Below are 12593 nucleotides of genomic sequence, written 5' to 3'. Positions count from 1 at the left end.
TTATCTTGAAGGCCTCAGGATCATTGATCTACTGATTTGATGTGCTTCAATCCAAAAAAAACCTGAAGGTTGCTGCCTGGCATCATTCTGCAATAATGTATGTAAATAATAAAGTTTTTAACTGTTGCAGTAACTGTCGTAAGAGAGAAGATAGTTGTGCTCAGCTATATTAATGCCCTGAACTTCAAATCTGGCACTTTGTAGAATAAGTTAGGTGAATTTAAGTCTGGTGTTGGTGTGGCACATTCCCGTATGCGTCCAAAAAAACGATTGGCATATGCCCTTTTAAGAAAGCCAGATGAGCCCGAAGGTGCAACTAAGCACTCTAAATGTTAAACAGTCTCTGCTCTGCACGTCTCAAGACTGTCACTGTGTAAATGTGACATTTAAGGGTCTGGCCGAAGGCGTCAGTATTGTACACATTATTTATCACTCTGAACTTAGTACTCCACTTAAGGCCTCTGCAAAACATCACATACCAAGCGATGACATAAACATGCATGTCGACCAAACATATGGACTCACAAAAAGGAAAACCAATGGCATATACTTACATTTTTAATTCTGAGTGCACATCTGGTTGTTTTTGATTATACAGGTCACGTACATATAAACATATTCCATTTCAACAATACAGTATCTTCTACTGTACATGCCTTTGGGCTCTATACTCACTTAGTTTGCAGAATTTAAAATTACAGTTGATAAGAACATCCCCTTGAATGTGACATGTTGTGACTGCTTTCTTCAGAAGGTTAGAAGAAAACTGCAAAAAATGTTCTGAACCTCACTGGTTCCACATGTTATGCACAAAAGTAGGGAGGACACAACAGAAACGATTAATGTCAAGAACATGTCGTCGACTTTATATGCTTTGACTGACGGGGAGATCTTGAAGGAGCGACACGAGTTAAGGACAGTTCTTATTTTTTCTTTGACCACTGCTGAAGAACAATACGCAATACAGATACAGAACATACAAATAGCTCACCTGTATCCAGAATTGCTGTGATCCAAATAAGCTGAAAAAGTTTGGACCATGCTAAAATGCCGACATGAGCTTCCACACGAAGGAGATATTGCCTTTTGGATGGGAACAAGTACGAGAATAAGTAAAGAACGCGTTCCACAGGCTGCAGTCACATTTTTGGAGCTGATAGCTGCTTGCAACATTTACATGAGAAAGTTGTACATTTCCTGCTCCGTCAGACTCTTCTTCTCTAGCTGCTGATCTTGGTCAGCATCTTGTTTATGGCCTGTTTGACGTGCGTGGTGGAGCTGCGGCGTCTGGCCTTGCCCTGCACGGCCTTGCGGCGCCTCACTTCGCGGCACAGCTCGTGGAAGGCCTCGGCCACGGCGCCGCCCTCGTTGGCGCACGCCGAACATTCGTAGAAGGCGCACGCCATTTCAGCCGCCAGCCGCTCGCCTTCCTCCGTGCCAACCTGCCGGACGTGGTCCAGGTCGCACTTGTTGCCCACGAGGACCAGAGGCACGTTTTTCGGCCTCTTCACCTCCTCTAGGAGACTTCGTAGCGGCGCCACATCCTCGAAGCTTCCGCGGTCCGTGATGTCGTACACGATGACAAATCCGTCTCCCCAACGCACGTGGCCCTCCTTTTGCTGGATGTCTTCCTGAGAGCAAGACAAACAGGACGCTTACTGTAACTCAATTAGCATCTATGGTGCGATCATATCAGTGCGCCAATATCCAGTAGACAGTTAGCTTAGCATGAAGACTGCAAACAGAGGGAATCAGCTGGCTGGACTGGTGAATAAAATCTGCCTGTGCGCACATCGAAAACATACAAAAAAATGTTGCATCGTGTTTGTGTTTGTCTAATCTGTTCAGAATTTTACTAGCGGTGTTGCGTTGCTGCGGAACCTTTACTTCCTCTGTTAAAAAAGGCCATTTCCTTTTAAGAACAAGTTTTTGCTGTGGCTAAAAACAATCAAGATACAAAAGACATGTCGTTAATCAGTGAGATTTGAAACGCTATGTTGTGATACTTTTAGGTAGAGACAAGCTATTTCCCTCCTGTTGTTTTTGCCACGTTAATTGGCTCCCGTTAGTCAGTCTCTGCATCGAAAAAATCAAAAACTCCATTCCATTTTTTCACTGAAGACCGTTTAATAAACAAGTCAGCTTCTCCGATCATTTAAATACATGAATAAGCTAGATGCAAAGACTTGTCCTTGCACACTTCATCTTTCAATGCCCAGTTGGATTTGAACCTAAAAAGACTCGTTACACAGCGACGCTTTTGTCTCCAAGTCCTGACCCCTGTTCCTTCAGCCTCTCCCTCACCAGCCTAATCTGTCTAAGGAATGTTGCCATTTAGCCACATCCTCCTTGTTTGATCCTTATGGTTATAATTACTTAACTGGTCGCGTGGCCGACTTTAATCGCACTGCAGAAAGCCACACACATCACCCTGATCTCATAATTATTGTTAGACGAAGCTCAAAAAATACCACATCACTCCGGAGAAAAGTAGAGAGTGACGTTTGTGTACCCTACCCGGAATTTATGAGCTACCAATACGACTCACGTTAGCACTGTACTTTGTTATGAGCAGAATCAGGACTCAGGAGAGACATTCAACACAGCCGTGTCTGGAAATATTCAAACCCAATCCTAATGCAGGCTGAAAATAGACTACAACATAATGAGAGAGAGAGAGATGACTTGGCTGAACTGTCACAGGGGAAATCAACCACAGGCAGAACACCTACACGGCACTGCAGCATATTTATCTTCCGCCTGAGGACCATCGCAAGCTCTCTCAGGGCCAGGACCCGACAATCCTTGTGGCAGACTGCAGACAAACCGTCATCTTGGAGAGCCATTCGGTCTCACATGCACTCATGTCTTTGTAAAATAAGCGTTGCAATCTGTCAGGAATAAAAAACAGTGGACCGGAGCATTGGAGCTGGTTTGTATTATAAACAAAGCCAGCTTCCCTGATTTTTGTATGCATTGTTTTCCTACAGCTCTTTATGTCCACTCTGCCGTCCAAAACATACTGGTCAATTATTTATTTACCAAGTGCCTATTGCAGTGGTTTCTTTTTTTCTTAGTGGGCGCCATACAGCACATTGCTGACATAATAAGCAGTCGGAGGAAGTTGGGGAGAAAAAAAACTCTCAGGGAAGACTTTGGCATTTAAGAATTTATTTTCTTTCTTTTTGCTATTAAATTTATTAGAAAAGTGACCTGTGCAGTTTTGCCTCTTGTTATTTGAAATTATATAGCGGTACATATTGAGGATGTCCCAAAATCAGAAAGTGAGTAGTCATAAACAAGTTCAATTCAATTTGACTCTTAATAGCAATTTGATATCACATTGAGTTTGTTATCTCCTTCAGGTTTTAGACGTGCTACTGTAGAAAGATGAGTAGAGGCACATCTTCTGAATTTTGTCAACAGCTTGGTACCAAAGTATCTCGTGACATCCCAAGTTCTTTTTTAGTGGTTGCTGGTATTTTTTTATTTATTTAATTTCTTCCCACATGGTTGAGAATTAAATCAAGTTTGGCCTTTTTTAATTTAACAGAAGGTCCATCTGGGGGAGTAGAATAGGAAGACAAATGTATTTACAAGGAAGGATTGTTTAATAAAACAACAGAGTGCTGAATCCAGGGCTTTTTAAGTTTCACCTAGACTGGGAACAGAAGTCAGGATAATTCATACTTTTCTTTTAACCCGTCTTCAGATCATTTAAGTTGACATCCATCACATCTCTCCGGAAGCAAAGCAATGGAGAATACACTTGGATTGACAGATACTGGACTTTGTTTGTATACTTGCAGTACATTATCAAAATAATCAGTACCTCATATCAAGTACTGTGTGGTAATCCTTCCCTTTCCTACGGTACAGTTGGGATGAATTGAAGATGGAGGTAGACAGTCTCTTTTTCAACACACATTTGGATTGGGGAAAGGGGAATAATTGGTCTCACCTGCCCAGCAGTGTCCAGAATCTCCATGGTAACGACCTCATCGTCGATGTTGGCTTGATGTCGATATGTTGATTCTGTTGGCAAAAAAAGTTTTTAGGAATCCATCCCAAGTAAATAGGAGTGACACCCAACTCTTATCATTGGAGGAAAAGTCGGCTGATTGGGGCTAGTGTCGATAATTACCTGTGGCTTCTGTCTTTTTTTTTTGGACGCATCAATAAAAGGAATTCATGAATGTCTTGAAATGCTATCTGACATGACATTTTGTATATTATATAGTCTCTTCTGGCAAGTGCTGCTCGTTAGCTTGATATCGATCTCTCTTCAGAGATGTGTGAAGCGGGCAACACAAAAGTCAATTTTTTTTTCAGTACCAATAGAGGAGGGAAAAAGGAGAGACTTTGTTTTAAAAATAACACTGTGTTCATGTTTGTTTGTGGTTTTTCTTCCATTCAAAAAGTATGTTTCACTTTAGTGCCAAAGGCTTCAGTTTAAATTCAGCAGGTTGCTGCAGATTCTTGCAATGACCTCGGATGACCTGAGCATCACGTATCTGGTTGTAAAAAGCGGGATAAAAGCTTCTTATTCCTGGCGCAGGAACACAGGTGTGAACTATGGCCTTGACCTTTTATTTTGCCTTGAACAGCACTGGCGTTATCCACCTAAATTGCCCCTTTGTGAAAGCCCCATCTGTGTAAACACCATCGCACCAAAGCCCCGGAAAACCCTCCTTTTAAAAAAGAAAGCTTGTGATGGATTTTGCTGTCATCTGAACCAGGGGGCCAAAGCCGGCGCTTCCTCAAGGCTTTTTGACTTTACGACTTACAATGGCATGTATGTATGTTGGTTTTGTGAAGGGAGGCTATTCAAAAGATTAGTAAGTCAAGGAATCAATGTTGAAAAAAATGACTAGACTGTTTTTTTTTCTTTTGGGGAATTTTGACATGTTGTTACTTTCATTGCCTTTCTTTTAAAAGGAATAACAAGACTCCATCTGGCACCGTTCATCACTTGCACTGATGAATAAAAAAGGAGAGTGAAAGCTGAAAAATGACTTTTACCACTACTACTTCCACAATGGGACACAAAACAGTGCTGGTAGGTTTAACTGTTTTGCTGCTTTGGTATATTCTGATCTGTGCCTACAAATCTAACATGCACTATTTTGTGTCAGTAAAATAATTCTATTATTAAGCTGTTGAGCTGAAGGTTAAAGGGTAAAGCTCTATATAGCGAGCTAATAAAGTGAATGTTTGTTCAAATCTAAATCTAAACAATGAATTCCCTTTTTCCCTATATTACTAAATTGATCTTTTTATACCAGCTGTATTCATAGCTCAGGGATTCATGGAAGAAATCTCAAAGCCACAAACCATGACACTGAAAAACATTTGGAAAAGGAGGAATGGACCTAAAATAGCAGATTATGATCTGGTTGTCCCTCCAGTTTGCAGCGTCCCAGGTGTGCTCCCCCTCTTCAGGGGATAAACGGCGTACTGTGACATCGGTGAAATGTCACCGAGAGCCGGAGGCAGAAGTAGAGTGCTGACTTACAGCCGTTTCGCTGGAGGCCCAAGGAGCATCTGTGAGGAGGAGAACCTCACAGTCTCACACAGTGACCCTTGGGACAGACTAATTCAGGAGCCATCGCTCCATCAGCCGCAAACACCACCTTATCTGTCTGCCTCAACCCCACCATCCCGTCAGAAGGGTTTGGAGAGAAAGAAAAGCTGTCGCTTTCCCAGCAGCGGATAACTTTCCTCAGTTTTGGCAGAAGGTCAAAAGATAAAGTGTCGCACCAGACAATAGGCGTCAAAACTGGAAACATAATTTAACTCATTCACTCTTACAGTACTTTACTTCCAAAACGCTCAAACCCAAATGTTGAGATTTGTCCTCTGAGAGAAATGCCACCCCACAGAAGAAGTGGTTAATTCATGCAGTGCAAAAGGATTCTCGATTCTGATGAGATCGTCGTAACGGCAGATGACTTTACTCAAGTCCTAGCATTACTTATGCACATATTCATGTGTTTTTGAGTCATTCGTGATAGGAACACAGGATGCTGCGGGCACACAGTTAATCTTGCTCCTTTGCTGACGCACTGTTAGTGAAGTCACCCGCGGGTGTCTGAAAGAACCTTTTGAGGTGTTTGGATTTCGATATATGATGATATATTTGTATTTCACTTTCTGAATGGATTTCATGGCAGTCAGACATCAGAGAGAGCTGCTGAATGTGTGACTTGCACTCGGCTGATCAAGCTTCTCCAACTAAAGATGAACCAATTCATCTTCATTTACTGGTCAAAACGGGCCAGTTGTCGGTTTATGGACCACGATGAGCTGACAAATTCTTCTTTTGTTTCTTTTGTTCTTTTTTTCCCCTGGTGATGGTTTTACGTTGCAGGCAGGAGGCTGCAGGCGTTACAGGAGAGTCTCAAAGTGAACACACATTTAGATTAATAAAAAAAAGAAAATAACATGAAAGTTAATGCTTATCATTTTAATGAAAAAGTTGAAAACAAAATGTTTGAATAGATCTAAAACACATTGTGTTCATTTTCAATGGTTCAGTTAAGGATTCCTCTTCAATACTTTAACGATCCACCCCAAGATTTTACATATTTGATCGTTTGTGACAAAATCAACATCTATGTAGCTATTTCTGCCACCCTGTGCATATTTCTCTAGCTCGGTCACTGCTTCACATTTGTGTGAGCAAGCTCATGTGGTTTGGGTTCTCGGCATCAGAGGTGTAGGAGACGCCTCTGCCCAGGCGGACCCAAGACGTGCTAGAGCAGGGACGGGGAAGCGTGTGCATGCCCTATACGAACATGTGCAAAACGGCTAAATCCGGGCCATGGGTTTTGGGTTGGGAGGAAACTCTACAAAAACAAAACCTCCAACGCATGAGATTTCCTAACCTTGCAATGAAAGGACTAGATGGGTAGATAATAAATGAAGATAAATAGCTGCAGACCCTGTGAGGCACATTGTAATGGACAAAGTGCAGGCTTGTGTTCTGGCAGGTTTAGCGCTCCATATGCACACGCGTGATGTGCCCATAATAGGGTTTTGATAATGAGTTGACCACTTCATGGGTAATTTAAGCCCGGCACTCTGATTGGTGGCAGACACCCTCCGGCTGTACTTTTCTCCCTTTATGCTACTTCATCTGTGCTTTCTCTGGTTGTGACGCCAGGGCTAGTAATCAAGGACGCACATATCCTTTTCTGCTTTTTTTCTGGCCAAATCACGTGCACTGCTTGACGTTAATACAGTACACGTGTTGTGGGAAGCTGGTACACACCGTTCTGATACACTGCACTTCAACAAAGCCCTCGAGGGATAATTTTGCAGAGGAAACGGGTTGATAACCGTTTTCTCCCCTGGAGTTCCATCTTTGCCAAACAAAAAACGGCACATTTGATACCAGATCAGCGTTCCTTTTTCACCTGAACAGCTAAAAGTGCCTCAACTACCCGTCCAGTGGTGTGCTGTGTAATGAAACAGAGTGCATAACGGCCACGACATCGCAATCATGCTTTTACACAGAGAGAGTTCATTGATTCCAGAAAAGAAGGAGAAACGTGAGAAATTAGTTGCTGAACCGTGTGTCACAGAAAATGGATCCGGTTTTGAGGAGAGCACTATGTGAGCCATCCTGAGGCTCTGACCTGCCAAGTAAAGGCAGGAAATGAAGAGCACCTCACAGAGGAGATGCCATGCCTTTGTTCCCTGTAATTACAGTGGCTCCATCTGCATTGGTGAATAAAAAAGGCCGATTCTATGTTGCTCTGATAGCCTAGGAAACCTTTTCCTAAACCTGATGCCAAATTCATCTTTGTAAATGCAGGAAGATATAGTGCTGCGCCTTGGTAGATGTGTTTGTCCACCCCTTCGGCAAGAGTTGGATTATTTGATATTACGCTATTATTTAAAAAAAATTGAATTAGCACAAAGGCCTTGCTGGAGCGCCAGCACATCTAAAGCGTGCAAATGAACAGGTTATATCTTGTTTATCAATCTGTGCAAAAATGTTTAAGCTTAATGGAGATTTAATCACAGATTTATTTCTGGTTCGACAGACTCATGCTTATCAAATGAGATGGAAATATCAAGGGAAGCTGCCTGGCATTTCCTCCACCGGGATTATGTACATGTTTTTGTATTGGGAGTCTGAATCAGCACTTTTTCTGCACCAAATAAATGCATATAGCTTTGAAATCATTTTCTTCCCCCCTGTAGGGGCTGAGGGTCACCCATTGTAGTTTTGCACAATCTCAGTGAAGCCTAGTGTTGCAGAAAGTATTGCTGATGGCAACAACAGGTGTACTGATCCATTGCAGTAGGCAAAGGTACAGCAGCAGCAGTAATGCCAGTACCACCGGTCAAAGTATTACCAGCAGATATCTTATTGTCTTACCGAGTGTCGGGTCGTACTCCCAGATGAAGCGTCTGGTCAGAAATCTCACCACCAAAGCTGCAGAGTACAAATAAGAGTTTTTGTTATACATCATATTGTTTTCAGATTTCACGACATTATCATGGTGCTGATTATATCAGACTGTGGTCCTTATATCCACTGACAGGATGACTACTTCCATAATCAGCTGTGGAAAATCACCAGGACATCACAAGATCCGAAACACACACATTTCATCTAAATGCTATAACAGTTCTAGATCATTTACGCGGAATCTGAGCAGCCCTCGGGGTAAAACATATCAGTTCTCCACAGTTCAGCATGAGCTTCTTCCTTTATGCGACAATTATCCTGCTCTTTTCAGTGCCAGCTTTCAGAAGAAGTAAACAGAACAACATCCCCAGCATGACTCACGCTCAATGTTCTACCATCAACAGGTAACATGCCGCACAGAAATTACTTTGTCGTTCGTTCAGACGGATTTAGAAGGGCCGTTACAAGGGAACCAAACCATGTGTGTGCTCTGGGGTTATTTGAAGCGTGGACTGGTTTTAGGAAAGCCAGGTAACTACATAAAAGCATTCACCTACCAATCAGCTGTATTTTTCCATCTAAAATCCCAAAACATACTCGGTCTTTTATTCGATACGTGTCCAAGCATCAAGTTCCCCTTCAACCACAGGAAGTCACAGCTGGAGGCGTTTGCCTCAGCTCAGTTTTCTCTCTACTTTTTGGTTTGTGTTAGTTCAAAGGTTTAGGCTCTAATGTGAGCATTAGCAAACATGCACCCAGTTCACATTTGAGAAAATACACTTTGCTTTCTAGCATGATACACACATGAGGTATGTGCATGAAATGTGGAGCTGTTTATGAGACGAGTTTAGCATATTAGCTGGAATACTTTGAGGGGAAAACGTCTAATCTGTCAATATCTGTTATCTGTCATTACATGCTAAGCTAGGACCTCCAGCTCCACCTTTAAACTAAACTCACTCTTGGAAAGCAAGTACGGCATTTAGCCAAACTGTCTTCCCCTGTCCTCTATGCTTTAAAGAGACTACAGGTCTATCTAAAGTTTGCTAACATTAGCCTCGGAGAGCCCAGTTCAGAACTAGTGAGACTCGTTGTCCGACGAACTCCAAAGTGTTTCATAGTCGTTCTGAACAGCTACCCTTGAAAAGGCTGCCCCGCTGTGTTTTTCCAGACGTTTGCTATGTAGGAACCTTTTTAGCTTTTTGCTAATTCTTTGCTAATGCACGGTGACAAGCGAGTGTTCACGCTTCCATTGTTTCTCTGTGGGAGATTTTATAAGCCCGAATGCCTCCCTATAGGCCTGAGTGGCCCTCTTTGACACCAAGCATGTATCGGTGCTCTCGTGTCAAGTTGCTGAGCTGCTTCTTGAATCGAAGTGACTATAGTGAAAGAGCATTGCCTCTTGAAATTAGGGGCAAAAAACACATCAATCTTGCTCCGGCCTTTTTAATGTCCTTTTTAATGTGAGGTCGATGACCTCAGGGTTTTGAGGGTTTCTGAGAGACTGGGGGGTAAAATGTTTCAATTTGTCCTTCACACATCTGAAGTGACAGTCAAAACATTTCAGTTACTTGACACTGTTGCATCAGTTGGTCGGTTCATTCTCACTGGTGCGGTGAATAGATTTAATGAAACATGTAGGGAGAGACACGCGGGGCTTCCGCCACCCTTCAAATTTTGGACTGAACCACATTTCCCCTTTTCTTTCCTCCCACAACGAGTGGGTTTTCATGCAAAGGGAGAGTGTGTCACGCAACTTTCAATATTCCATGAAGGCACTCAGCGCAGACCAGCAGCAGCAATAACCTTTTGTCGTGCTGTTGAGCAGGCGGACCGACACAAACGTTTCCTTTTCTTGTTGCCGAATTTCTCACTGAGGTTATTTGGCTTTGTTTCTTCCACAGTGACTTGGATGTCAGGTGGACAGAACAACCAATGGGGTGTGAAGTCTTTTTCTCATTAGAGGTAACTGTATCTCCTGCTTTTCTCTGCCATTCGGGGAAATGTACACACAGAAGAGAGGGGCCTTTGTTAACCTGCGTCAATATGGACATTGTGGCCCAAATTCCCTCCAGGTTTGCGGAGGGAATAATGTGTTCTGTATCGCTTAGCTGACCAGATCACAAAGAAAGGAGAGTCACTCGTTGTGTGCAGACGGAGAACAGCTGATAACAGCGCTGGTAAAAGAAACGAAGCCTCATTGGACCTGTCAAAGGCGTACCTACTGCTGCCCTGGAATCCTGCAGCACCACTTTCATTCTTTTTTTTAATTTTATTTTTAAATCACCGAATTACACTGATTAAAATGGAGAAACACCTTTTGATTTATGTCTTATATACTGGAGCACATGCCCTATAAAGGTTTGCGTTAAGGCATTGTATCAAAGATTTTGTCTTTCAAATCAGCTGCTATTAAGGCTGGATGTCATTTTTAACACAAAACCCATTTTCAACTACAGGTATCTAATGACAGGCGAACAAGAAGTTTTCCCATCACAGTGCACGTTTGTTTGCAAAGGTGCCAAAACTATTGAAAACACGCAGTAACGTTAGTTTAATACATGGTTAGTAACACAAATCGAAACTCTAAAACTGATGAATAACCACGGGAGATGACGCATTGTGCAACGCTGCACGACCATAACGTTAGTGGTGCAGTAATTACTTTCAACATGGAGGCAAATAAGAAACATTTCCACTGACTATCCTGATGAGCCTCATAGATCATGCATTGGTGGGAGACAAGTGGTTAACAGAACATGGTGTTTTCTTGCTGCCATCTTGGAAAAGTGCTCTGAGATGCTTTTGGGAAATGCAGGCGTTGATCCGGGTCAGTCTTACGCGCAATGTGTCAGAATACATTATGCAAATAAGTGTTTTTTTGGAATCAACCTCAATTCTGCAATGAAGCGCCCAAACTGACGCCATAACTCTTTCCAAAGAACATTGCTCTAATTTTGTTAAATTCTTCAGCCCAGACTTCACCCGCCCGCTCTGAGTGGAAGGATGGAGGACTGTTGAGTTTTCAAATTTATGTCTAACACATCATCTGCGGGAGGTGTTTGTCTAAAGCCGCTTTTGTCCAAAGTGACCTAATCACATTGGCAGCAGAATGTTGGACTAATTGCAAACAAAGCTAAAGCAATTAGGGTTGGCCAATCTGAGCCGCCGCTGTGTTACTCAGTGAACAGTCTCTATTGATTACCCACAACAACTCCCGCTGCTCTTTGGTTCTCTTCGGCCACAAAAATACCTCTTTCCTGGCTGACATGAAGTGCTCTCCCAGAGCTGTGCAGCTGCGATCAAGTTGTATACCTTTCGTGTTCATGTCACGTCAGGTCATATCGTACGGGCCAGTTGTGCAGATGAGACTGTAAGGGGAAGTTATTAGACTGGGGCTGAATAAGCACATAACAGTAGAACTAGAAAAGTAGCAGCAGTTTAATCAATGAAACCAGTGAGGAGTGAATGTTCTCACCGGCTTGAGTTACTTCATGAATTGAATCTCTATCATAATGAAGATGAGGTCTCACCAAACAAGTCTTCTGATTTGGACTGATCATATCCTCTTGTTGTAAATCTGATGGAAGGACCCCAGCTCAGGTTCAGCTCATGTTTTACATCAATAGAAGGATGGGAAAGGGGGGTGGGGGGGTTATTGACCACATAAGCTGTTTTCTAGGGTTCTAAGACAATTGTTGCCCTGCTGTTGTATTTACAGAAAGGAAGCTACAGTTTTCTTAAAGGGACTTTTGAAATCTGTCAACTACACTTTTCTGCCACTCATTGTTTTTATACGAATATGCTCTATATCTTTTTCTTTGATGCTGCAAAGCACAATTGATAGTATTGTTTGAGAGGTAGACGTCATTGCTGGCCTGAATTTCTACGAAATAGATTTGTCCCCGATCTCATGCTTTCCTGCAAAGCCGCTCTATGTGAAAGACAACTGAGAGAATTAGGACACTTAATTCGTGGGGCTTATCAAAGCCATTTTGTCCCAGCTCGAGCATTAATCCTGAACATCTGCAGAGCTTCAGCATGTATACACGGTGTAACTGGATTACATCATTCCACTGAAGGATAATAAGAGAAATGTTATGTGAAGCATCAACATATTAATACCAGAAGGTCGCTTCCAGGTTTTTCATAGATTTATTTAACATATTTT

General features: G+C 42.5%; 1 protein-coding gene across 1 annotated transcript in view; it reads right to left on the bottom strand.

Annotated features, from left to right (window-relative positions):
- Window positions 1-544: 544 nt before the first annotated feature.
- rerg (RAS-like, estrogen-regulated, growth inhibitor) overlaps window positions 545-12593 on the bottom strand; it is a 28776-nt gene continuing 16727 nt past the window's right edge. Inside the window, exons 3-5 of the mRNA XM_040174821.2 lie at window positions 8390-8446; window positions 3962-4035; window positions 545-1631 (exon numbers count right to left, since the gene is read on the bottom strand). Of these exons, the coding sequence (XP_040030755.1) occupies window positions 1221-1631; window positions 3962-4035; window positions 8390-8446 (542 nt within the window). The 3' untranslated portion in view covers window positions 545-1220. The remainder of the gene's footprint in view (window positions 1632-3961; window positions 4036-8389; window positions 8447-12593) is intronic.

This window comes from Gasterosteus aculeatus, chromosome 4, assembly GCF_964276395.1.
Source record: "Gasterosteus aculeatus chromosome 4, fGasAcu3.hap1.1, whole genome shotgun sequence".
NCBI lineage: Eukaryota > Metazoa > Chordata > Actinopteri > Perciformes > Gasterosteidae > Gasterosteus > Gasterosteus aculeatus.
This window is presented reverse-complemented; position numbering and strand designations above follow the sequence as displayed.